Source organism: Tyto alba, unplaced genomic scaffold (genome assembly GCF_018691265.1).
Source record: "Tyto alba isolate M040663 unplaced genomic scaffold, T.alba_DEE_v4.0 Super-Scaffold_1, whole genome shotgun sequence".
Lineage (NCBI taxonomy): Eukaryota > Metazoa > Chordata > Aves > Strigiformes > Tytonidae > Tyto > Tyto alba.
The window spans coordinates 20,675,841-20,703,540 of record NW_024881261.1 but is presented as its reverse complement, the minus strand read 5'-3'; the positions used below and the strand labels follow the sequence as shown (position 1 = coordinate 20,703,540).

Below are 27,700 nucleotides of genomic sequence, written 5' to 3'. Positions count from 1 at the left end.
ACTGCCTCCACTTCTGAATAATGCTATTCACAAGTATCAGTATGTTGCTGTGCATCTGCTGTGAGGACACTGCAGGTCCAGCATGACATAACTGGGACATGTCCAAAACCTGACTCTGAAGTCCTTCCTGCTGTTATCTGTTCAGGGGAATGACAGTGATCTCAGGGAGAGCTTGGAGTGATCAGCATGGCCAGGTGTAACAGCAGGCAAATAGGTGAGTGCATATGCCTGTTGTACCAGTTGTGGGCTGCCTGGACTGCATTCTTGATCAAGAATTAGTGGAGCTAACAGTGTCTTTTGTCTTTTGACTGAATGCCTCCAAAATGTCCCTTTTCATCTAGTTTTCCTTCACTGATTATTTCCAAGCAGTGCTGCACAGCTTGGCCCAAATCTAGAAGCTGCTGATGCTGCAGGCAGTGCTGGCAAAGCTAGTTGTAGGAGTGGGCAAAACCAGGATCTCCTTGGAGTGACAAAATGGTTGTGGCAGCTTCTGATTTGTCTGCGAAGAGCCATGCTGGCTGCTACAGTTGTGGGGCAGGAGATTTAGGCTTGATGGGGCACTGGTTGCTGCTGCCGTGGCAGCCCTGTGCAGCAGTGGCAATTACTAAGTGTGCCCAAACCTATCAGTGGCAGCAGAAGCAGCAGCTCTGGGGATCCCTTGTCCCAGCTGTCTGTCTCAGCGCTGTCCATCTTTTCCCTACACCCAGGGAGCCAAGGCGCACACCAGAAGGTTTCGGAAACTCAGAACCTATTCTCCAATCCTGTGCATTTGCCTCATCAAGACTACTAACTTTAATTCTCCAGGCCTTTCTCCTCTACTGCTTGTAACTTACCATTTTTTATTTCCATCTTTATTTCCCATAGTGTACTGAAGTGATGCAAAAGAAACATTTGTTCACACAAATAAGGGAAGGTAATAGCTTCCCTTCCTGACCACATGCTCTCTTCTGTTCCAAGTCTTAATTAAAATGGTACTAAAGGAAACAAATCAATTAACAGATACCTTACAAGACGGTTTATTCTCTTACACGTGTACACACGCACACATACACAATTACTTACAAGTATCACATTACTGCTTTAGCTTATCCATTAGCAAATGCCTCTAATGAACTCCGGTGTTACTAAACTGGGTAACAGACACCTAGCAATCTAGGGAAATTATTCCAATATGTCAATTTACTGTGAAAATAAAACTTACATTTTGTTGTTTAAAATGTGCAGAAAAATTACCATCCAGTTTACTTTGCACATTCAGAAAATTGCCTACTTAGCTAAGGTAATATTCAGATATTCAAATCCTTTCAGTTACAGTTACAAGTAGTACAGTAGCTTATTCTTCATAGAAACAAAATTCTGATATATCTGCTCTTACTCTCTGACAATGTGTTAACTCAAAGTCACTGACTCAGCACATCAACTCTGCCTTTAATGTGTGGGGTTAATTGCAGCTCTTTACACTCTGAAAGTTGATTATTGGATGGGACACCCTGGCTTCCATGATTTTTTTGAGTGATATTTCTTAATAATACACAGAATTTATAGGTTGGACTTCAGTCTGACATTTGCCTTTTTTTTTTTTTTTAACTTGAACAATTTCTGCTATATTACAGTAGTGAAGAACTGGGAAGAACTTCATTTATTATGATCTGCCACATGGCATAACTAAGAGCAGACACTGGCTTAAAAGTTAGTTTTAGGAATGCATGCTAGATGAGAGATTAAAAAATCCATATGTCTATAGACATCAGCCTGAGCTAAATTTAGTCAGATCCAATCTATTTACAGTTTGTGGTCTTTGGATCTGGTTAGTGGTTATTTGTAAGCTGCAATAAAATAAAGTAACATCCTGATTGGAGTCATTCTGTAACACTGTGACATAATGGCTATGCCTGTTAAATATTGTGATATTACTTAATGTTGTGTGTGCCATCTACCTGAGGCTCTCAAGCTTTGAGTTCTGCTGGGTATCCTGCGAGGAGCTGTAGAAATAGCAGAGGACGCCCAGAATAGCATTGCTGCTAGCCAAGTGCTCCCAGCGCTCCCGCAGCTGACATGTGCTGCCATGTCTTCTCAAGCTGAAAGGAAAGCCTGGCTTGAAATACAAAAATCTTCCTGCCTTTCTTGCACTTTGTGATGACAATACTTGTTATAGTAAAGCATTCTTGAAAGAAGTGGATTTAAACAAACGGAGTAGAATCTATAGAATTATTTTCTCAACTGAGACCAAAACCACAAGCTCACAGCTTTGGTAAAAGCTGGGATGTGTTTACAGAATAACTTTGGTTTAAAACCTTTAAAATTATTTAAACTATTCTAAATGTTCTGAGACAAAGTTCTATGTTTTCTGATTATCACTCCTACTGTGAGAAGCTTGCAATTGGACCCAGGCAAAGCAATTTTTATGAAATCAAATTCAACAGAATATGTAAGGCTAGAACAAGAATGAAGGGGATGGGAGACTGAAATTATTCACAAATTCTGATTGAATTTAGTGCATTGTTTTATACTAAAAAAACAGGGATGGGTGAATTTTGAAAATGTCAGATTAGTTTGTTATAGAATGTTGACATGAAATGTTTTGTTTCAGAAGTCCAGAAACTTTCTTTTTTAATACAGAAGATTGTTTTCTTGTCAGTGTTCTAAAAACAAACCATAAAAAACATTATTTCAAAAAGGAATTTTTCATTTTAAATGACCGTAGTTAATTTCAAATAGCTGAAATTAGCATTATCACCCACAGTTAAACAAAACACATCAGTCCTAATGCTAAAAAAACAGATATAACTTTAGTGTGAATGAAATGTTTTCATATTAACACAAAATGTGTATTTCCTGAAAAACTTCAGAAGCCTAGTTTTATTTCAAACTCAGACTAATGATTTTTAAAGTTATTTCAGTCATTATTTGCCTAACTGGAAATATGGGCATGACCATGAATTCTGCTGCTGAAATGTATTGCTACCTTTTTGATTACCTTATATTTAATTGAATTTAGAAGTCAATCATATACTTATCACAGACTGAACAGGATTTATTCATGAGCAGAACTCATATATTGTATTTTCCTCATATATTTTCTTCATATACATGCTGTTGAGGATTGCAAGCTTTTTGTGTGCAGATGATTGAAGTTAGCATGCACTGTAAGCTCTTCCTGTAATCAATCAATCAATCAGTCTTTCAATTAAAGAACAAAGAGAGGAAATGGTATTGGTGAGATTCCTGCCTGTGCACAAGAGACTTCTATTGATCCTCAGACCAGGTAACTGTCAATTGCAAAAGGATTATTGATCATTTGCACTTCGTTTTTCTAGTACATTGATGTCATCTCTGAAAAGAAAGAAACATCACAGATTAACAATAACTTTCTGGCTTTGGTTTTACCTGGAATGATCCATAGCATCATTGTAAAAGCTGAGCCAGGAGATACCCAGATAAAAACTACAGGAATTCTAGAAAATTATTAATGGTGCTGCTGAAATTACATTCATGAAGTTCCTCCCACTTAACTTTTATTTTTGTAGAAGTTTCTTTGTATCTTTGGAGGTATTTGTTTTTCCTAAGTGAATTAACAGAACACAGGTATGATTCTGGCTGTTGTGGTGACTTCCAGATGTCCTCTTCACTGCCAGGTAGGAATCCACTTGCAGCAAGCAATGCATTTTAGGGCAGTGTCCTACTATAAGAACTGCCCCCCATGTTGCAGACTCTGGATTATTGTCTTTCTGGGCTGATTCCCAGTATTGCCTTGCCACATGAGTGGGGAGCACCTGAGCAGCTCCTGGATCCGTATTGTGGCTGCATCTTTCTAAGAGCTTACTACTTGGAATATCTGTTAATATGCCTACATAGGGCAGGCAGCCTTGCACTATGGCTGGACCTTATGTTAGGGTGTTGTAGGTATATATCTGGGAAGCTGGGGGACAAGGCAGTTAAATTACTTGTTTTAGGCCATGCAGAGTGTCTGGCAGATCTGGGCTGTTGGTAGGAGCTCAGGGTAACCTCACAGTTTATACTGCTGTGCAACCTTTCCCTTTACCTAGGAGGATGTGCCTTTACAACTTCTGTGTGTCTGCCTAATACTGTCACTCCACCTCCCTGTTCTACCAGACTTCTCCTTTCCCCCAGAACATACCTGTTTTGGCTTGATCCCATGTTTGACCTGTAGGGTACAGAGAGCAAGATATTAATTGTGACTTTCAGAGCAGTAATCAAATATGAGCATTCAAAGAAGCAACGCATTAAGAGTTGGGAAAGTGCAGGAACTTTTCTTTTTTTCTTTTCTTCACTGCTCTTAATCTTTTATTCAGTTTTACTCCATCTAGCGTTAGATCTTGGAAATAAGATCCTTCCTTGCCTTGCAGCTCTCAATTTGTTTATATTAGATCTCATGACTCCACTGGTAACTAGTACTCATTGAGTCCTTTTGTTTCAATACTACTTAAGCATTTTCTGGTGATTTTGCTAAAGAAAAACTCACAGGAGATTTGGCAGGCAGGGATGTGCTTCTTGTAATTTATCTCAGTCTTTTTCCCTTCTCTGAGAGAAACTTTGTCCCACACGTCTTTTAGAAAGCTGTGCTGAAATTTTCTGTTCATGTTTCTGTTCATGTGAAATTCTCTGCACTAACCATTAGTGTCTGTAAGAAAGAGTTAAGACCTCATTTTCATCTTTCTAGATTGAACTGGGCATACAGTCCATGGGAGACCATGTGATGAAGCATATATAGACTGGAATCAGAGGGATTTTTTCTGCTCTGCTCCATTTCCTCCCTTATTTCTTTCTCCAGCTTGGGGCTGGAGTGAGTCAGCATAGCTCTATAAAGTGTCTGCACTTTCTTGAAGTGCTTTCACAGGCAAGTTCCCATACTGCTGGCTTTGACCAGCCCTTCAGGGAGCTTCCAGGGCATTCAGAGATGTCTGCTGAAGTGCAAGGAGGGAAGCTTGCCAGTACCTGCCTGCCAGCCTGCTTGCGTGCAGTCTGGTGACCACGCTGGAGGTACCTGGGGGTTGTGTCAGCCCTCTTTTGCCTGCACTGGCCTGGCACTTCACAGACGCAAGGAATTTCTTTTAGTGATAACAGTTCTGATGTTACCCAGGATGTCACGATTATACAGCAATACTTTTCAGCTTCTTCCACACAATTTGTGGCAGCTCTTTCCCCCCCAAAAAAAGAGAGGCATTTCAAAACATAATCAGGGGACCTGATATGGGCTGCGTTTATGAACTTGTCAAAATTTCTTCACGCAAAATAACACAGATTTAAACATGTGAACTAAATTACACAAATTTCTGCCTGTCTGGAAATGTAGCTATTAAAAAATACAATTCTCCCATTTTCTTCTGACTATAACAACAGATTAATGCAGAACAAGGGCAATGGAAAGTGATTTGAGCTAACTGGGCTGAACCAGCAATGGATTAGGTTCAGGGATGCTCACTTGATAGCTTCCCCTGCTTCTGTGGGAGGAGGAGACGGTGGCAGGGAACTGCTGGGAAGGGCCTTGTCTTTCAGCACTGTTCCGAAGTGATTGCCCGCTTGTGGCCTAATCCTAAGTAATTCAAGTCTCTGGATACAAAAAAAGCAAAGAAGAGACTGGTTGGGAGGCCAGTGCTCAGCATAATCCAAAAGTCACCTAAAGAAAGCGTCTTTCTTGCTGATGTTCTCAAGTGGCATTCCCACTATTGACAATGCCAGTTGTTGCAGGAAAGGATGGTCCAACCTTCCCCAGCACCTCAGATGTAATATTTTACTACTTCCCTTGTGCCAGATGTCCTTGAACAGCCTGATCTCTCTGAAAATTATTTTTCTGCTATACTGCATAGATTTTTGTCAGGGCCAGTTCCCTGAGGCAGTGAAGATGCGTGACTGCCTAACCAGAACATGTGGCTGCACAGGGAGGGAGAGGGAGGCGGAGCAGGACTGTCTCTGGGGATGGGATACTCTGTTGGCTTTAGGCTTTGCTCTCCTCTAGGGATTTGTGGAAACTCACTCAAAGGAACCAGTTCACAAACACTTCAAAGACAGCATTTCCACTGAAAGGGGTAGTTATTCTTCAACACTTGTCTCCAGATCCCAGCCCCCTCCTCTACCTCTCCTGTGCCAGCACAAGCATTTCAATATCTGTGTAGTAAATCAGATTTGGGAGTGGGCCAGGTGTTGTTTTTAATGCACAAAAAATAACTTAGTTACTTTTCAGCCAGTGGTTTTCAGTCTTCTTCCATTTACAAGTCTATACAAATTTTTGACAGAAGCTGTGGGCCTCTGTGAAGTGTCTTTAAGCCCAATTTAAATCTGTATGGAAAGCCTTTAAGCCCATAAACTTCTATAAACCCATGAGAAATACTCCATGGATCACAAGCATTTGCAGCCTACAAGGCAGAAGTCAGCATTGCTTTGTGTGATACTTGCTCATTTCTTTCAGCTATTTGCTCTCTGACACCAGGCTGTAAAGTACAGATGGAATATGGAGGTGGGTGGTTATAAGCAACAGCCAGAAGAAAAACAAACTTAGCTTTGCTGATACCTAGTACAGGTACATCAGTACTTCAAGACAGAACTCTGGGAGAGTAAAAGATCAGGGAACTGAAATAAAATGATCTGGCAGAATATGTATATGATCTTAAAAAAGGATCTATAAAAATATTTTCTGAGAGGTCACTGATAAAAGGCTCCTAGGAGTCCATCTGAAATTAGTGATTCCTTTTTCATATATTTAGTATGAACTTGTCCAGAAATTCAGTGGCATGCAGCAAATTCTGTGAGTTGGCATATGCAGGAGCTCTGATTTGATGCTGTTCTTTTCTGGCTAAGACCTGTGGCAGTCTGAGCCTCTTGCATTAGGAGACCTTGTTTTGTTTGGTTTTAAGCTGTCCTTCAGCTATGATAGCAGCTTTCATTCCTCGCTAATCCCATGTTGTCACCTCTCTGACAAGCCCTAGAGCTACTCAGCCTGAATGGCAGATGGGCTCTGTCTGGGAGCAGGGGGCTCTCTGATCGGTGGCATCTAATATTTGAGTTAGCCTGGGTGTCTGTTGACAGGAATGAAGAGGGTACTTTTCCAGAAACATTTTTTATTTTTTAATGCAGACTCGCAGCAGCTCCGGAGAAAGGTAAAGTTACTTGTTTATTGCTGGAATCAGTGGCACCACCAAGTTTGCCAACAGAGACCACGATGGCTGTGGAAGGAATTGCCTCTGACAGGTGTCTGAACATCACCAGGAAAGCATTCTCCTGACTCAGCAGGTTTGGGACTAACTCTTACAATCAAATGATTTAGAGCTATTCAAGGCTAGCCTCAAACAGTTGTGCAGAGGGTTAGGAAGGAGTAAGGATTCCTCCGTGTTTGGCAGCTGTGAAAAGGTCAACTGCAAATGCAGCCCCCAGATCTGAAGGAAGCACAGACATCCTGGGCCAGATGCTCTCCCAGGGAATGTGGAGAGTGGCCAGGGAGAAGCAAAAAATAGCCAGAAGTGTGGCTCTGCCTGTCAGGCTGGTAGCTGGCATCAGTGAAGTATGCTGTATCCTGGAAACAAGTTTAATGAATTAATCTCAACCTAACAGTCTGGGCTATACGTATGTGTCTATATATATAAAAAACTGCCTCTGTGTGCATATGTGTCTGTATATGAAGTATTCCCTCCATTCAGGAATGGTGCTAAGAGGAACTGAGAGCCTGAAAGTACCTACAGAGTGTCTTAGTGCTGCTTTTTAAAGCCTGGTGTCCCCAGCACAGTGCAAAGCTTAGTGTCCTTGGTTTTGAAATGTATGATATAAAGATTAATTTCATTTTATGGAAAGGGTAACCTGAGCCAAAGTATCTTGTCCAAGATGGTTCAGAAGAACAAGTTCGGCTACAGGACACTGATAGAACCAAGTAGAAAAGCCAGTTTACTGTTCTAGTCACTGGTGACCGTTTTCTCAACGCAGAATGGATATTTACATTTTGTTTCCACAAAAATACTTGGGGTACACAGGAATGGAACTTCAGAAGATGAAGACTCAAAACCAAAGGGTGCACTCAAACAGCACAAAACAAGGACAGGGATGCTGTCTATTTGTCCAGGAGCAGTAGTCTGTGAGCTATGGGGGGAGCTGTGGCATACTTTGTATTGTGTAAGAACCACCATTTCTAGTCCTCAACATAGGAAGAAAGACACCTGAAGGCTATAGATGAGGGGTGAAGAAAGCCCAGTGGGCACTAGGAAAGATAGCTAGGGTTGAGATAGGAGAATAAATGGACTAGGAGGCAACAGAGGTCTGCCATTTCCATCAGCTACAGTGATGGTCATATGCAGATGAATGTTGGATAGATTTTGAAGCTTTTTAGTATGTCATCTAGTGCTTTTTCTTCTCCCAAACCTTGCTCTTTCCAAACCAGACAATGTTTTCTTTCTCTAGCAGGAATGCTATGGCTTCAGACAAGGACAAAACTGAGCTGAGTGGGGAAAGGGAGGTAACAGGTAGGCTGGGGCAGATCCACCTGGAGGGGTGTTTTTGTGGGACTATATGAAGTGGTTTTTGTGCCAGGGAGGCTCATCCACACTGAAGTATGAGCTGCCTTCTGCTGGGCCTCTTTCTGGCAGCTCTATTTTCTGACAGCTGAAGTTCTTGCTTTTTGTGTTTGCTGCTGAAAAGCATCTTGGAGGATTCAGTCTGTTCCAGGCACTGTTCTGCTAATGAAGAAATATGAGACACCTCAGGAAGGGCTGCCCATGACCCAGCTGTCAATGATTTTGAATGTCTTCTGATAACTTCCATTTCCTAAGTCACTGGTTGGGAGTTTTCTTTCTTTCTTTTTTTTTTTTTTTTTTTTCCTTTTTTTTCTATTTTGCACAGCTAGTGAGTTGAGTTTGCAATATGAGCCAGTTGTGGTTTGAGTGAATAATAGGCAGACTCATATTATATTTAAAGAAGAAAGTACTTTTGAAAATTAGGATTCTTCATTGTTGTATGTCTGAAGGCCAGGATGGGAAGAGACCAAGCAGGTGGGACACTGTGTGAAAGCTTAATCCAACTCACCTTTTCAAATCATTCCTTACTAAAGCTTGCCCTTCTGTTAAATTTGGTAACACTCCAATTCTTTCCTCAGCATACCAGTGACTGTGCTTAACAAATTCCTTGCCTAAGCCTGTATTTCTTACTTGTATCCCATGTGTTGGACAAGGTGAATCAGAAAGATAAGAGACAGCTGGAAGCAACTGAGGGAGCATATTTAAGCAATAGGAAACTTGGAAAGTGGAGACTGTAATCTTACAGGTAAAGATGGGAAACTATTGGCCCATCTCCTGGGCATGTACAGCAGACGTAGATTATGCCTAGGAAAATGTGTGCTTCTTCATATCCATCTGCATTTGACAGTGTTAGTACTTGGTAGTAATAGACAATTCAGCAGTCACATATTTTGTGTAGAGTCATAGATTTCATCTCCCTCTGCAAAGGTGTCCAAATAAATCCTATGTTAACTTTTAATGGGCATTTTAGCAAGAAGGCCACAGCTTGAATGAAATACAGAGAATGAACTAGTCTCGTTCCAGGTACCTCCAGGCTGAAAAGATACCTTACTGCTGGGAAAAATGTCCTCTTAAAGTCAGATCCATGCAAATAAAACATCTTTCTCCAACTCTGACATATTTCCACAGGAGGGATTTACTTCACTGAAAAGTAATTAAAATTAACAAAAGTTGCTGTAGCATGGCTTAAAACAACCAATACCAGTCCCTGTTTCCTGCTCTCTTTGTATAAAAAAATCTTCTGTGAGAAGACATCTTAATTACTCTGGTTAGGAACTGGATAAAGATAATTCCTTTGCAAAATTGTTTTTGGCATGCTATTTCAAGTATTTTTGCCACTGAACCTGGTTATAATAGAGCAGCAGTATGTGCTTGCATTTTAAGCAGATATGATTTCAGTGGATAGTAGAGTGGCTGAGACAGTATCACTCCCCAGCTGCAAACCGACTGTGTAGTGTTACACGTGAATAGATGATGCAATATTCGAGTCGCTGCAGCACATTCCAGTGCCCACTGTCCTGCACAAGCTGTGTTCTAGATTCTGATCCTTTTTGCTCGTGCACCAGTCTTCCAGTGACATGTTCAGACAAGGCCAAAGACCCTTTTCTTTCAATTTGTGTTTACTTAGGGATTTTTATTTGAAAATTTTGGGCCTATTTTCCAAAGGACTCCCACTTGCGGCTTTTTAAAGTACCCTAGCATCAAAGCTAGGTCTCCAGTTAAGTTTATTTGTGAGCTTAGGCTCTGGGGATTAGATAGGTTGTGTCTCTCATTTGCAGTTGATAGTAACAGTGATATGACTCATGCCTAATTGATTGGTTTCCTGTTTAGTAAATGATGCATTCTATAATTCACAGTATTACAAACCAATTTGGACTATTTAGATCAGAAAGAACAGCTCTCTTCTCCAAAACAGGAGTTTTTTCTTTCTATCGGACTTTAAACCTGTTTGAGGGATATGAAATTGTTAGATCAGATCCTGTTCATTATCTCTGCCTGTCAGTGCAGCTGGCTATAGACCTGAACGTGACAAAATACTAGGAAAAAGGTTATTGGCTCAAATGTTTAGGCTGAGACAGTTCTGCTAGTTGGCAGAAACTTCAGCTCAGCATTCAAACTAGCATATGATTGCCCAAATCTAATCTATGCCATGCCATCTATCTCTGATGTTTATATTTTCCAAGTGGATGATTTCACCTCCTATGTAATCCATGGTGCCATTTTTAGAGTTCAACAATGAGGAGACCAGAGGCTTTCAAGGTGCAATAACTTTCCGAGCCCTGCTCCATTTGCCTAAAGAATGCTCTTATTCTCAAAAGCATCGTGTGTTTCCCAAGTGTAGCTTAGCAAATGAAAGAGAAGTCAGTCCCTTAGAAGTCAAGTGGGAAAACACAAGAAAACATCTAGGTGCTGCTTTGGGTAGCAAAAGAAAATCACTGATAAACTTGGCACTTGGCCAGCACAGCTCCCAAGCTCCACCATCAAACATCAGAATGACTTGTGTATTGCCTTTAAAACCTGATCTCTTGCCGAGTGATTTACATGGGGGCCTGTAGAACCCAGTGAGTGGCATGAGGAGTTTTGGTGTGCTGCTGCCCAGGCTGTGTTAAGGCAACAGATTCCCTTTTGCTAATGCATCAGGTGTAAAATATGTACCTTTTCCTTTTTAGTAAACATTCTCTGTCTCTCCATCCACCTCCTCGTGTCTGTATGTCTCTTTCTTTGTCTCCCTCTGTCAAAGTAAATCTGGCTGCCATGCACTGTAGTTAACTCAAAATATTGCTAGCATTAAATGTGCCCAGACATTTTTATTAATACATTAAACTTGCATGAAATTTTTAGGTATTATAATTTACCAAGCTTACACCAAGATGGCATGTGAAACTGACATGAGCTATTAATTTAAAAAGAGGACATTAAATAATTGTCAGTTGACATCTAAATTACTGTTTTGTTAGCTGACAGAAGCTTGCCTCAAGCCTTTCTCTTCTCACGTGTTAGTAAATATTCCATTGAGTTTAAGAGCATCCCATTATGAATCAATTGTTTAAATCTTGATGTTATATAACTGACTGAATAAAGTGGTAAATACTGTTAATTATTTCACAATATGCTGTCAGTGTCATGTGGGTGTAAAAACACTTCTGTTTTAAGTATTTTGGAAAGTGTCAAGGAGGACAGGTCAGAATGCTGCCTGATTTTAGTGGAAACATGTTCTTGCAATGTGTTGGTTAGGATCAGTACCAGGTAATCAGGGTTCTAGCATAAAAGAAGATTATATGCATGAAGGTCTTCTACTGGTACAAGGCTGAGCAACTCATGGGGTGGTACACCCACTCAGAGTATGTCCCAGCTAGGGAGAGAAATTACTGAGTGTCTTAAGGCACTTGAGGGAATAATGATGTGAAATTTAAAAGACAATTTAGATATAGGTGAATTTGGTGAGTGCTCTATCAGTTGGATTAAGGTTTTTTCCTGATAAAACACTAATAATCATCACTGGCTAAATAGAAAACAAAGTTGACTGCAGAAGATATGCTAGTTCTCTTTGATCCTAAAGGGGTAGTGTCTTGATTATCACTGAGCGGTTTCAGGTTGCCTGTATCCTTGACGGATTCAGGATGACTGTATGATTGGTTGGAGAAAATATAGAATCAGGTGATTTCAGATAAAAATGAGCATACAGCTCGGATTTTCTTGAGGAATCTCCTTAGTATTTATAATACTGTAGTATTTGCAGTGCAAATACTCATAATGAGTAATATTTTAGTGCTCTTTTCAGGAAATAAACTGGGGGGAATTGTGGTGGCTTTGTGTTTGTGGGGTTTTGGGGATTTTTTTTTTAGTTGCCACTGTTAAGAACAGCTACATGCCATACATCTCCTTTCACAGATATATAACCTCAACCAGTTAGATGAAGAATGTCGGAAGCCAAAACATGGTATATAACCCCATTCTTTGAGTCAAGTTTGGTCCTACAACAAAGAGATGCCAGCATGGGTGAAAGTCCTATGGAAGTCTACCAAATACTTTAGCTATTACTTGTACTATAAAGGTCCATTTCCAACCTTTAAGATATTTCCATTAGGTATAGGGCAGTTTAACATGCCAGCACAAACTCTACCATCTGGAAATGCCCTACTCTGAAGAATGTTAGGAGGAAAGATAAAAGGAGTGCATTGAATCCTATATGATTTATTTCCTTTTGATTTTGTATGAATAGATAGCTTGGGTTGCAGAATGATGGTGCAAAACCAACTAAGCTAGTTCTGCATCAACTATCTGACATGTGGAAAAGTATAGCTTTGTTTATAAAACTTTGTTTATAAAACTTTGTTTATAAAACAAGTATAGCTTTTTTAATAAAATCTTTGTTTATAAAACAAAACTATATATTTCCTTGCTAAAAACTGATGCTATTACAAGGCTATCTGCTTTTCACTAATCCTACTAAGGATTAATTTACAGGGACATTTTTAAATGTTTGGTATGGATCTGGTAGTATTTCTACTGTCAGAACCTTCTTCAAGAGCGGTAGAAGGCTATACTGTTTCCTCAGTTTAACATCTGCATTATAGAATCCCTTAATGAGCCACCAAGGAGTAATACATAGATGCCCTGAAGTGAATGAGAACAAAGGTTTGTTATTAAATTACTGACTTTCACAGTAGAATGCAAAAGTGCAACTGATTAAGAAGCAATGGTGGATTTTTAGTTGTTTTATAATAAACTGAAGAAAGTCATCTTTGACATACATAGTTTTGCCCCCAAACATTGTGGAATTATAGCTTCTCTCAGTGGTCAGTGTCGATGGCTCTAAGGCAAAAAGTTTGTGTATTGTGTCACATTAGCAAATGTCTGTAGACTGGGATGAGGAATCATCAAAGGAGTCAGTGTAAGGTCAGCATTAAAGATGTTAAATTTTGCTGCCATGACAAAGTCAGTCACTTCTCCTAGAAAGATCAGAGGATGGTATCATAGATGTTCAGACTGTCTCTAAAGGAAAATATCACACATAATAAACAGAAAGGGGAGGAGGAGGAGTCCGATGTGGAACGGTTCATAGATCATACCATCTGCATTTTGTCCAGGCAGTAAATCTACTGCCTTCTGTGTCTCTTCTTGTCTTTATCCCTCTCCTCCCTTTATTCCCTTTTCTCTTGACACTGGTGTCTGGCTTTTCTGTTTGGGCTTAGCTCTTTCTCATGCCCTTCCCATTAGTTGTTCTGTCTTTACTGTCCTTGATAAACCAGAAAGTTTACTGGGCATTCTGTGTTTGTTCTTCTGGCCACATAACAGTCTTAATCTATTTTAGGCTAGTACATAGGAATTGTCAGTGTCTTATAAGAGAATAATGTGTTACTAGAAATGAACCATTTTGTGACAGTTAGCCCTGTTAGGTTGGGGAAGTGTCTCCCTGGGAAAGTAACAGATGCTTCATGGCTGGGGCCCTTCTCTGTTAGACAGGCAAAACATTGAAGTATTTCCTGCAAGGGGTGCCCTTGCTTTGATCTTCAACTGAGTGTTTACATATACTGTGCTCTCTTTATGAGGAAAGACTGTGATGGGGACATCATCCTATCCAGCTCTCTGAGAGAGACCAAAAGCTGTTTCTTAGGTCATTGAATACAGCTGTTGCCTTCAGTTTATGAAAATGTTGATTAATTAATGTTTGGGGGTTTTTAGTCACTTATAAAATGTCTCCAAGGGACACAAAAAGCGTCCACATCTGTAGATTACCATGAGCCGACAACTTGCAGTCCAGAGTCCCTACTCCTGTACATATCTACCCCAATGCCTATCCCTGGAGGAGATGAGCAGTGGCCATCGCCTAAGCAGTCTAGCACTGCCTCTTCTGCCTGTGAACCAGTCAGGTGCTCAAAACCTAAAATGATCTTACTGGTTTTGGGTAAGGAGGAGGAAGGTAAAGGGCAAAAATGCATCCCTTCCAGTAGGAAGGATCACTGCATGACCTTGACCTGTAAGAGTCTAGAGTGAAGGGAGTTCTCAGAACTGAGGTACAGACATAGTAATGGGGAAATCCATGATGAAGCCATTTATCCTAGTTTACATCATCTTCTTTTCCTTTTTTTTTTTTTTTTTAATCTACTGGGCTTGTGAATATATAATAGAGTAAAAAATTTGTTTGAGAAAAAATGTGTGGAAAAGTTCTAGCAATGTCAAAAAACATCCAACTTCAGCACTTTTGAAGCAAGGCTTTTGACTTTCATCCCTTGAAAATGCCTTTTTTTAAATGAGTTTGCTATTATAATAAGTAGTACAAACAAAAAAACCAAACAAACAAAAAAAACCCTTAATCAAAGCTGTTTGAAGGATTTTCTTTTTAAAAAAATCTCAGCCTGCTGAGATTTCTTTCTTATTTCTAAAATGTCAAAACCCTGTTACAAGGAATTTCTTTTTTCCATATAGATTTGCTAGATACACTGCATGTGTATCATGGTCCTCTACGGGTTTGCATGTGTGTTATGTATTATCATTCAAATCACAGTTGTGGGGAAGTATCATGCATAAAGAGAGAGGGGAGTTAAACATTACAGTTTGTGTATCACACCACCTCAGAAAACACATGGGGCAATGACTCTTACCTTCTATCCATTTTTCCATCTGACTCTAAAGAGAGAACAGGAAAACGTGGTTAGTTAAGAAATCAGGGACAGAGGGGTGATAGGCCTGCTCAGAAGTTGTGAGGATGCAACCAGGAGAACATAGTTACAGCTGGTAAAGATCCAGCCATCCTTTCTGAGGCAAAACTCTTTGATATTAGTAGTGTCATGCAACCTTCCTAAAGCCCTTTGTGATTCTTCTATCTGGAATATCTCTTGGGAATTTTCTCAGAGCTGTATCTTTGCTAGTACTTTGGCTATTTTGAGTTTGGTTGTAGCACATCCCCAGAGTGTCATAAGAAACAACTTTGAGGGCAGATGCTCAATGAGAATGAGGCAGAAGCAGTTTCCCTTTAGGCCTGCTATGTGGTGGTACTAAAGAAAGCATCAGCTATTTGTCTTTCAGGAAGTGGCATTACACTGTCATTTGTATCCTCATGGGATACCTGAGGAGTCTGTTTGCAAAATTATCCCTTAAAAGACCAGTGTTTACTGTAAATAGGATGGAATCAGGTCGTGACAGATAGGTTGAGCTCACCATAGCAGTATTGGGCCCAGAGGGCTCAGTCCACTTCAAGTTTAATAGTTAAGGCCACTCTGCTCTTCTCTTTACTAAGCAAGAGTCTGTGACTACTGTTGAAATTATGTGTCATGGTGCATTGCTGACTTACTAGGGTTAGACAGTTATGAATGCTGGAATATTACCTCTTATTTGTCACATGACAGTTAATGCAAAAATCTAGCCATAGAAGCAAATGTTTCTGAATACAGTGAATGGGCAAGCAGCTCCTAGTCCTGTGCTGTAGCAGCCTGACTGAGTTCTCTCACTGCATTTACCTTGTTTAGCGTGTGACTCATTTTTCATGGAGAAAATTGGCTACATTTATCAGAATTCCTCTGTTTTTAAAAAGTGGACTGCATGAGCTGGTACTTTGCATGTAACAAGATCTGCAAAGGTGCTTTCTTGAAATTCACCATGGAGATGAGTGGCCCAAACTCTCCTATTACAGACCCTCTTCTTTCAGAAACAATTATTTCCCTGCTTATTTAATAAGATTGGCTCACTGCTTCCATTTCTGCTATGGTTTCCTTCCAACACAAATTTTCATGTGCTACTAAGAGTACAGACCTCTCTTGACAAGCAAAATGTAGGTTGCAAATATTTGCCTTAGCAAAGTCCCAGGAGTCTCTTTAGTGAAAAATAACAGCTTCTAACATTGTTCTGATCAACCTGTTAGGACTTTGCATTTTCTCATTTGTCACTATCTGTTGCTATTGTATTTGCTATGCTTTTTTATTTCTAGCTCTTAACTGCAGTTGAGTGTTACTGTGTACTCTTACTTCATTCCACAGACAAGAGTTGTATTTCAGTAGTGAAAGAAGTCATCACAATATTTTCTCTACAGTGCTCTGTGAAGCACTTCAGAGTTCTGTCAAATAAGAGAGGCTCTGTGCAGAGGATGGAGGGCTGTGGACCAGCATTGCTCCTGGGGAGGCCCATGGAACAAATTCTGCCTGTGACTAACTTCTGTCTACTGAAATGGTGGGCATTATTCAGTTTAACTTTAAGATTTTGGATTTGAATCCAAAACCATGGGTTGTAAACTGTTGGTCCAAAGTCAAAAGGAGCTGTTACTACTAGCAGTTATGATGTTAGATCAAAGAGCTTTTGCCAGTTTCAGATGAAAAACATGCTTTTCTATGGCAACTTGAAAATCAGTCACAATGCAGAAGTTATAGGGAGTTTTGCTATGTACTCTGAATATCTTAGAGTCAGTTGTATGTGAAGGAAAAGTCAGAATCAGTGAAATAAATAGTCATTTTGACTAGAAAGTGTGAGCAAACCTCTTGCCCATCCTGAAAATCCAACAGGCTCTTTAACTTATGGTGAATAGACAGAATTCTGTTTTAAAATTAATTATTCTAAAAGACAGGCAGTATACTGAAGTGAATTCTATTTCTCTTGTAAAGCTAAAGAGCAGAGTTGGTTATACTGAAATGTGAATATGCAATTCTTGGGACACCAGCACTTCAGACACTTTTAAAACAGTTCTTCAAAGGAAAACCACAGCTGTAGTCCATACACATTTCCTAACACTGAAGCTCAGATCTGCTGTATCAGAACATAAAGAGATCTAGATGTCTGGATAAGAAATCAGGAGTATTTTTTCTTACCTCCAAAGACATTGTTAATCATTTGTTTTTTGATCATGCAGATTATTACTGCTACAAAACCAATTGCTAGTAATGCTCCCAGAGTAGCTCCTATAATAACATATGTGAAATCTGCAAACATTGAAAACAAGTCAGTGAGTATACACCATTAAGTAATAAATACAGTCTTTGTGTTTCAGATGTGACATAAAGTTTCCAAAGTTCAAATGCATCCCTAAAAAAAGATGAAAAAAATCTTGTTTCTTCTTCAGAAAGGCCTGATAATGCTGAGCCAGACTAGGTATCTGAGGAAAGTCTACTCTTTCAACTACCTGCACGTCATGAAACCATGTGAACCCGTGGCTGATGTGCTCAATGCCACTTTATGATAATAGACAACTTTAGCCTTTCGTATGTGCAGGTCTCAGCTGAGTTTTAGAGCTAGGGCTCTACTTTTCCCTTCCAAAGTGAAATTCCTCATCCCCACTACCTTGCAATTCTGTATCCTGCCAAACTCTTATTCCTGCTTCCCATAGCTGCACACACACAGCTCCATCTCCACCTTCCACTCCCCAGCCTCCTGCCCCACCCAACTAGTCTGCCTCTGTAAGTCTTCATTGGAAGGAGGTAAGCAGAAGAATTTTTAAGTGTAAACTGTAAATGATACTGTAATTTGCTTCCCTGTGTGTCCGTAAGAGTCCACCTTCATCTGTCAAGCAGGAGAGTGACTGTGTTCAGGATCTGTTCTTCCTACGCTTACTACATTTACCTAAAAGTTATTTAAAAGCCCCAGTCACACAGCAGGACTCTGCTGTGCTAGGCAAAGTGCAAACACACAGTCAGATAATTAGCTTCTACACATAACAAGTATGTAAAGTCTTCTAAGCACATTCATTTTTGTTATATTTGTTTTGCCCCTAACTTCCTGTCTGGAAGAGAAAATCTCACCATGAACTCACCCATTTCCTCCTCAGGGTTTCCAGAAGCATTGACCTTTGCTTTCCAGTAATCTGAAATGGAAATATTTTAGCCTGTTAGGACACCAGGGAGAATGCACTACATTCAAGGAGAATGCTGTATCTGGCTATTTCCAAGGGGATGGTTGATCCTGGTAACAGTTAAGAAAGGATCTTGGCTTCCTGGAGTAATGAAGTGTTATCAGTCAAGTCAATTAGACCATCCTAGGAATGTGGCCACCACGTGCCAGTTTTGGACAGAATAGAAAATACAGTTTTAAAATTTTATATTGTCTTAGCACTGTTTCCATTTCAAAGTTTTCTCACTGCAAGCCTGAGAGCTGTATGCAAGAGAAGTTGCTATAAATCCAAAAAAAGTTTACAGATACAGTAAAGCTAATAAGACAGGCTAACAAGAGAGGATACGGTACGCCACAGCACCCCTCTCCAGAAAACATGAGTCCCAATCCTGTCTGTAGTTCCAGTCTGCAAAATGTGATTTATTGCTGCCAGAGAAGAGAGTCTTTTCCTCTTGCAATGTTATAGGCTGAAAGCAACCTGTTCGGAGACTCCCAGGCCAAGTTCCATGTTCATCAGAATGACAGCCTCCCAGCCCTTCCCTTCTCAATAAAGCCACTGAGCTGCACTGCTCAATGTGTGCAGGCCCTCAGGATGACTTGAAGAAAACAATTCATCCCCACATACTTTTTGAAGAAAACAGATTCAAAGTAAAAAAAAAAAAAAAATAAAAAGTCAGGGAAAAGGAGAGAAGTCATGTTTAGTTTTAATATTGCTTGTTTATTATAGGAAATTGCTAGAAATGTACACTCAAATGTTTATGCAGTGATGGGCATGTGAGGGTATTTCCACCAAAGTCTTTTCAATTAGCTCCAAATGACGTAACTGATGTGCAGCTGCATGAGGTGTCTGAAGCATGAGAAGGCTTTAAATGACTCCTGCATTTCAAAACAGCATGCTGTGAAATTTCTGTCTCCTGTACATGCTTCAGGCAGAACATGAAGTCCTCTCCCATAGCTATTGCTCTTAGGCAATCCACTGCCTGGGTGATAGTACATATGGGACCTGGCTGGAAGATAGCTATTCTGCACGCAGCACCAGAATCTTTTCATAGACATTCCCTACTGAAGTGGAGAATTGTGAGGGAGTATTGTCTGACTGAAACTCCAGTGGGATTTTAAGGTCTTAAATGCATCCAGTTTTTCTACTGCTAAGGTGTCCAACATAGTAAATCCCAGCTTGCCTCTATTCTCTCTCCTCCACTTCTTGTGGAGAAATAATTCTGTCTTCTTGAGGTCTTGGGGGCTGTGCTTTCATTTCTTGTCCAGTAAAATGAATGCTAGAAATGTGATTGCTTTTAAACTTGAAGCATAGTCCTCCCACTCCAAAACCAGCCATTTTGATACCTTTACAGAAATCCATCTTGTGTCTGCTTTTCAGGCTGCTGAAACTCAGGCTGAGTGTGGGATCTGGGACTACTGTAGCTATATCAGAAAAATCTGATATATTGGGTGGCTCACAACAGATTTGTTTTTATTTCCTGGTCTTAATCACATTTCTAATTTCAAATTTTCATAAACTATAAACCAAGCTTTAAAAATCTGGTAACGAGTTTAAAAAAATCTTGAGTTTTAAAGCAAATGTATTTTAAAAACTATAATTCTGAACTGAAAGTCCTTTTTTTCCCAATATTTTCTTCATAATTAAAATGTATAGAAGCTTATTTTATGCAGGCAGGAATGTTTTCTCACCAAAAACCCCATGACACTCATAGAAGGGAGTTGGGAGGGTTGGGAATCCAAATGCAGATAGGATCACAGAAGCTGGCTATACAAAATGACTAAAATCAAAGTTAAAAAGAAAAGAAAAAAAAAAAAAAGTCTGGGACTACACCGTGGGTGTAAAAAGCACAGCTTCTGATTTTTCAGACTAAAAACCAGTCTCTTTGCTCTCGCTTGTGAATTTATTTCATTATAAATTAAAAAAAAAAAAAACTTTATTCCATCCCTTTAATTATTCTTTGTGCTCATATGAAGAATGTTTTAAATTCAAACATAATAAAAGTGATATTGTATTACTTTTATTATCCTAATGATCATAATACATAGACCTTAATGTATGCTTTCTAATGGAATTAAACCAGTGACAGATTATGTGTTTTATGGCAGAAATAATATTTTACATGGAATATTTTATGTAGGTCAGTTTAATATATTGAGATTAAATTATTAGTTTCTTTTTAAAAAGGGAGGGAGGGAAATCTCTGAAAACCCACAGGACTAGAGAGAACATTTTCAATTCATACTTTCAATATGGTTTTAATTAAGGTTTAATATCATTTACTGGATGCTGCTTAAATACCATTTGCTTTTGAGGACTGTATTAGATAGCCAGTTTCTTTTCATTTCAGTTTCTTCTTAGGTGGAAAGAAGTGGATTGACTAAGTCAAATATACACATGTTGCTGTTTGACATAGATCCCATCTTCAGTTTCGATCTTTTGGGGGTGTATGCTAACCTCCCGGTACAGATGGATTAGAAATGATGCCTCAAATTCTGCAGCACTCCCATCCTGGTGCTAGCTTTCTGAATTTCTGTGTACGTGGCTCAGGCATATCGTGCAACTGACACTATAATAGAGATGTGGCCCCTGGGGCCCTGGCAGCACCAGGAGGCTGGTGAGAGGCACAGGCTGTGTTTCCAACCAGTGGGGGAAAGTTTGTGTGTGTGTGCTGTTGGCAGAGTCTGGAGACGAGACTACAGACTAGACAGGTCTTACAGAGGTGAGGGGGTGGAGAAACTCTGTGAATCTGCTGCTGCAGCCTGCCTGAGGAGCTGGGCTCAGTCCGGTATGCTGGAGCCAGGCATGCAGCTGAGGAAGCTTTTGCTTCTGGCAGCCCAGTGCAGTCCTCTGCCAGTACAGTTACCTCCCTCAAGGTACATCTGCTGAGCAGGTGATGGACCCACAAATAAATACACTGGGCTGGGAGTCCCTGGTCTGTGATCTCAGTGAATCCCTGGACAGGCTTAGCCCTCCTCAGACCTGCTGTGCATGCAGCTGGGCTAAGCAAACAGCTTCTGAGCTGCACCAAGGGACATCCTGTTCTCCCTGTGCCCTCTGCTACCTAATTGCTCTGACACAGTGCCTTGCCCATAGCTCAATGCAGTAAGGAAAGTGGTGCAGAACGCAATTTGGGCATAAGATCAGGGAGCAGGAATAGCTCACTTTCCCCACCTTATGAGATACTGTGAACAACTCCCAGCCATAACCTGTGTTGACAAACAGCAAGGTGTGCCTTGTCTTTCTCAGCACACAGCACTTGCCTTAGTCCCTTTGCTTCTGTTGCCTCCTGCTTCCATGTGACTTTTTTTCTCCCTTTCTCCCCCATCTCAGGTTTGTCCTCATTGCAGCAGATAATGGCTGGTTCTGTGGCATTGCAGTAGCCAGGGGTTCAGTGTCATTCATCTTTGGGGCAGCAAATGGGAAAGGAAGCAAGTGTCTGGGTAATTCAGAGGTAGTGTGAAAGAAAGGGATGGCTCACAGTGAGTGTCTGAGCAACCCCAGAGTCAAACGAGGAATACCCATGATAACAAAGAGGTTATAGGCAATGATCCTGTTGGAAACCCCTCCTGAAAGCCATTATTTAAAAAATAAAAGTATTGGCTGGTATTTAGTGTAGCAAAATTCCCAGCTACATGTAAATTTCGTAAGATAGGCACTGTTGGCATCCAGGCAAATGGAGTCCTTTCTCAGTCCTCAAATTAGAGTCAAAATCTGTAGTAACTGTAGTAATAGATGAGGACAAGAGTAACTCCCACATGAAGACAGGAATTTTTTGGACTCTGGTCCTTGCAAGGCACCCCTGCATACAGGGCCTATAGATTTGCCATTGCCTGCACCTATCCATGTGACACTTAGCTACATGTTAATACATTTTCCTTGTATCTATGGCAAAGTGTCATTTAGTGTAGAACATGTCTTGTTGCTCTCAAATCTGCTCTTGAGTCTGCATCTCTTTGCTCTAAGAAAATGCTACTGAACTGTATTAATAGAACTTGTGCCATTTGATTGTTGAGCAATAACTAGCCAGTAACTAGGGAGCAGTCATTGCTGACTTCAGATCTGTAAGAATGGTTGGTTACCCATGTCCCCTGTTCTGGACAGTCCCATTCCTCTGGTATCTTGGAATTGTCTACAGAAAGGTGCAGAGGGCTTAAAGGGCCAACAAAAAAGGATAGTGAGAGTGACAAATTCCTTTGTGTACCCTGAGAAGCACTGCAAGAGGATAGAGCACTGCTGTAGATCTATAAATAGCTTTGCTTGAAGAAGCTGAGGCAGGACCAGATATCATAGAGTCATAGAATGTTTTGGGTTGGAAAGAACCTTAAAGATCATCTAGTTCCAACACCCCTGCTGTGGGCAGGGACACCTTCCACTAGACCAGGATGCTCAAATCCCTGTCCAACCTGGCCTTGAACACTTCCAGGGAGGGGGCAGCCACAACTTCTCCTGGCAACCTGTTCTTGTGCCTTACCACCCTCACAGGAAATAATTCCTTCCTTATATTTAATCTAAATCTACCTTCTTTCAGTTTAAAGCCATTACCCCTTGTCCTATCACTATCTTCCCCGATAAAGGGTCCCTCCCTATCTTTCCTGTAGCCCCCTTTAAGTAGTGGAAGGCTACTGTAAGGCCACCCCAGAACCTTCTCTTCTCCAGGCTGAACCACCCCAACTCTCACAGCTTGTCCTCATAAGAAAGGTGCTCCAGCCCCCTGACCATCCTCATGGCTTCCTCTGGATCTGCATGAGCAGGTCCATGTCCTTCTTATGCTAGAGGCCCAAGAGCTGGACAGAGTACTGTAGGTGGGGTCTCATGAGAGTGGAGTAGAAGGGGAGAATTGCTTCCCTTAGCCTGCTAGCCATTCTTCTCTTGATGTAGCCCAGGATGCGGTTGGCTTTCTGGGCTGTGAGTGCACATGAGCTTCTTGTCAACCAACACCCCCAGGTCCTTCTCTGCAGGGCTGCTCTCAATCCACACATCACCCAACCTGTATTTGTGCTTGGGATTTCCCCAGCCCATGTGTAGGACCTTGCACTTGGCCTTGTTGAATTTCATGACGTTTGCATGGACCCACCTCTCAAGCCTGCCAAGGTCCGTCTGGATGGCATCCCTTCCCACCAGTGTGTCAGCTGTACCACACAGCTTGGCATTATCAGCAAACTTGCTGAGGGTGCACTCAATCCCACTGTCCATGTCACCAACTAAGACGTTAAACAGCTCTGGTCCCAACATCAGTCCCTGAGGAATGCCACTCATCACTGATCTCCACTTGGACATTGAGCTGTTGATCATATCTCTTTGAGTGTGACCATCCAGTCAATTTCTTATCTACCAAGTGATCCATCCATCAAACCCATGTCTCTCCAATTTAGAGACAAGGATGTCATGCTGAACAGTGTCAAATGTTTTGCACAAGTCCAGGTAGATGATGTCATTTGCTCTTCCTTTATCCACCAACACTGTAACCCCATCATAGAAGGATACCAAATTTGTCAGGCATGATTTGCCCTTAGTGAAGCCATGTTGGCTGTCACCAATCACCTCCTTATTTTCCATGTGTCCTAGCATAGTTTCCAGGAGGATCCACTCCATGATCTTGTCAGGCAGAGAGGTGAGACTGACTGGCCTGTAGTTCCCCAGGTCTTCCTTTTTTACCTTTTCAAAAATGGGCATTATGTTTCTCCTTTTCCAGTTAGCATGAACTTCACCGAACTGCCACAACTTCTCAAATATGATGGACAGTGTCTTAGCCACATCATCTGCCAGTTCCCTCTGGACCCACAGATGTATCTCATCAGGTCCCATGGACTTGTGTGCCTTCATGTTTCTTAGATGGTCTTGAACCTGATCTTCTCCTAGGTGGTTGGTCCTTCATTCTCCCAGTCCCTGCCTTTGCTTTCTGTGACTTGTGCCATGTGGTTGGAGCACTTGCTGGTGAAGACTGAGGCAAAAAAAAATTGTTGAGTACCTCAACCTTCTCCATATTCTGGGTAACCAGGTCTCCTGTTTCCTTCCAGAAATGTGGATTCCAGTGGATGCAAGCTGCAGTAGGTGGCCTGCATGCCTCACGTGAGGCAAACTTCCCTTGTGAGATTCCCCAAGAGTAGATGGTGATTTTCTATGAACTTCTGCATGAAGTAGGGTAGTGTGAGAGGTGTTCATTAGGTAAAGATGAGGCTTTTGCCACCAGAGGGTGCCTGCCCCCTTACCTAATGTCTTGGAGACCACAGTAAACCACTTAGACCTCTGTCTTTGTAGCTGCTGCCAGCTCCATCCTCCATATTAGTCTCAATGTTAATATGATCCCTGCTGACACTTCCTGTCCATAAGCCCCACTTCTTCCCTGCACAAAGTGAAGGTGAGGAACTGTGAATTAAGAGGCAAGTTTTGAAAAAGCCCTGCTTTGTGCTGGCAGGAAGCATTAGAAGCAGTGTGAGACATGAACATCAAAGTCCTGTAAGGGAGAGTCACAGAGACCAAAGGTGGCCTGCAGACAGCATGCACAAAAATCAACTTTTTATTTATACTATACTGAATTACTGTTTTCTATACAGTCCCAAACAGGATGCTCAGGAGGTCTGCCATCTCATCTGCAAAGATGCAGGTATTTAACTTCATAGTGTTTTCTGGATTGCACATAGCTGACCCCTTAGCACTGAGTCTAGGAAATATTAGATAGAAAACTCAGAAAAATACCCCACTGTCTCAACAAATGTTATTTCTCCAAGGAACAGAGTTCTAAACAAAGTTTTAACAACTTACATACAATTATACTGGGAAATAAATAACCCCACCAAGCTCAGGAAGAAAAAATATCTCTCAAAAAGGATGGAAAATAAATATGATAGATCACTTACGTAAGAGAAGAAGAAATGCCATAAGGACTGATATCCGACTTGTTAGTAAGATCATTGTGAAGTTTTGACAACAGAGTGGTTTCACCCAAATTTTCTGAATTTAGCTCTTCTGCAGTGTCTTTTTTTTTTTTTAAAAAAAAAAAAAAAAGGCTAAAGCACGTCACATGACTATAGTGGGAAACTGCAGTCATATCCTGAGTAGCTACATTTGCAAACAGAAGTTCCCTTTTTTGGGTTTAAGTTCAAGACATAAATAAACTCCTTGCTTGAATACGTTCTGTGGAGAAGGTGGACAGCCAATGGTCACAGCCCAATTCAGCTGTTTTGCTCTCTAAGGGACCTGTAAAAGCTAACATTTATTTTTACAAAATTGAAAAAGTCCTACCACAGTGAATTGATTTCTGCCGAAGTCTTTCAAATCCACGGACATGCAAGTGGATTTTCTGTCTTAGAAGGAGAAGTTTCTAAGGCACTCTCAGTGTTGCCAGGTTTTTGTTTTTTTTTTTAATTCGACATGAATGCCATCATAACGTTTTGAGGAGAGGAGTACTTGGCTGAACATTCCCTTTTCATAATCAGCTTTTTCAGGAGCAGAGTGGAAGAAATTAACCATGGCTATGAAACCATTGCAAGACAGTTCCTGGAAAAGAACTTCTACCTAAGAAAAATATCTTAACGTAGTAGGACCTACAAAGCAGGATCTTACTAGCAGATGATACTTCTGATAGGAGTCAATCTTATTCTCTGAAGCACAGTGAAAACCAGATTTTTCTGTTTTTCAGGAAAATTCATCTTTTCTAACAAGTTAACCTGTTCCAGAACTGAATGATGGCAAATGATACGAGTAAATACTAATGCTTTTTGCTAAGTGAAACCATTCCTCCCAACCCATTTCAGGTGCATCCTTCAGAGGGGGAAGGCACAAGAACATGGGCCTCTTTTTCATCAGAGGTCTCTATATTGCTTTTACCTCTTGCTTCTTGATGTAACATTCTGCTTTAGATTAGCCCTTTGATGTCTGGTATCCTTATCTTGTGAAGATGTTTATATACTCCTATCAAAAGAATCTGAAACACATCCTGAGTGAGAATTTTTAAGAGAGAAAACTCTCGGATATTTTTTTCCTACTGTTGGTGAGGGAATGTCTGAGCAAACTACTCTCAGCTGAGTCTCACAGATCAGAAACTCACTGGATGAAACATCTGTCTTGCTGAATAAATTACAGTTGTAAAGCCCTCCTTCCAAAAGTCTGTTTTTAATGGGACCATTGTAGTCCATAAGGAATGCTGGTGACTTCATGGGTATGGCCACCTTGGTGGAAAAATGACTGCAAATGATCAAGATAATCACAAATGTTTAGTTGCTCTGACAAGCTGTGAGTGAAAAATCATGTTCATGATTTCCAGGTGTTTGTGGAGGGATAAGAAAAACTATGTGTTAGCAAACAAATAAGACTCTTGAGGCACTAAAAATATAAATAAAGATGACCCATGTACCCCTCTGAGGTGGCCTTAATTCCTGGCCTATTTTGCTTTATGAAGCATAGGTAGAACTGACTGAGTGTGGTAGATGTGATAGAAAGTATTTGTTAATGCTTTGTCCTATTGTGAGTGTTTGTATGCACGCATGCATGTGTATGTAATTAATTTTTGCTCTTTCACTGTTCCTGGTTCTCTCTGGGATCAGAGTTGAAAACACCAAAACCAAGTAAACAAAATTCTCTGCACCAGCTGGATGGAAAAGATCAGGACCTTCATAAGAAACTCCCAATGTTTTCGTATCTCATGTGTTTCACCTGCAAATGATCCCATGCTCCAAGATTCCCAAGAACCACTTATGGAAGGAATAACAAGAATGTCAACTCTCTTTTTTTTTTTTCTCATCTCTTTTTTTTGTTTGTTTGTTTGTTTATTTTCCCTAGGCCAAGTCAGTGGTCTCAGGGGGCTCTTGCATTTCAGAGATGTAACTAAATATCTGAGTATTTGCCTGAACAGTCAAAAGCTGCTTGGTTTATTCCGTTGCTACTTCTCCACAAAATGCTTCAGACAGCTCAGCTGGCTGACTGCAGACTGCTGACTATGTGTGCTCCACTATTCTCATTCACAGCATACCTCCAGTGAGGAAAAGCACTGATCAGAATAAGCCAAGCTTAATAAAATCACGCTTTGTAGTAGGTTTATTCTGATTCTTGACCAAAGTGGGAAATGTGGTTTCAAACATAGTCATCATTATCAGCCTTCCCTCTATTGCCCACTCTCCACCATTCGGCCACTGGGCAGGATATATATGTTTAATTAATTCTGCTTTTACCTTCGACCTGTAAATAGTGGGAGTAATGTCAGATTTATATGTTATGTGAATAACAAGGATTTCTCAGGAGACCCTATCCTGGTGAAAGAGGCTAACTGTAATTTTCAGCTGTGAGTAATTGTATATAATATAATCCTAAATGATTTTTCTTCTGTAATTTCATTAGAGTTTAGAAATTTAATTAGATTTTGAATCACTCTGAA

General features: G+C 40.6%; 2 protein-coding genes across 2 annotated transcripts in view; one reads left to right on the top strand and one right to left on the bottom strand.

Annotated features, from left to right (window-relative positions):
• CUNH10orf71 (chromosome unknown C10orf71 homolog) overlaps positions 1-27,700 on the top strand; it is a 96,504-nt gene that overhangs the window by 19,213 nt on the left and 49,591 nt on the right. The gene's annotated exons all lie outside the window — the stretch shown is intronic.
• TMEM273 (transmembrane protein 273) lies at positions 1,001-25,307 on the bottom strand. The gene is made up of 6 exons (XM_009969749.3): positions 25,188-25,307; positions 18,253-18,303; positions 17,315-17,425; positions 15,122-15,146; positions 4,139-4,165; positions 1,001-3,333 (listed from the first exon to the last, which is right to left on the bottom strand). Exons 1-6 carry the CDS (start codon positions 25,240-25,242, stop codon positions 3,288-3,290), a joined length of 315 nt encoding a protein of 104 aa, XP_009968051.2. The 5' UTR covers positions 25,243-25,307; the 3' UTR covers positions 1,001-3,287.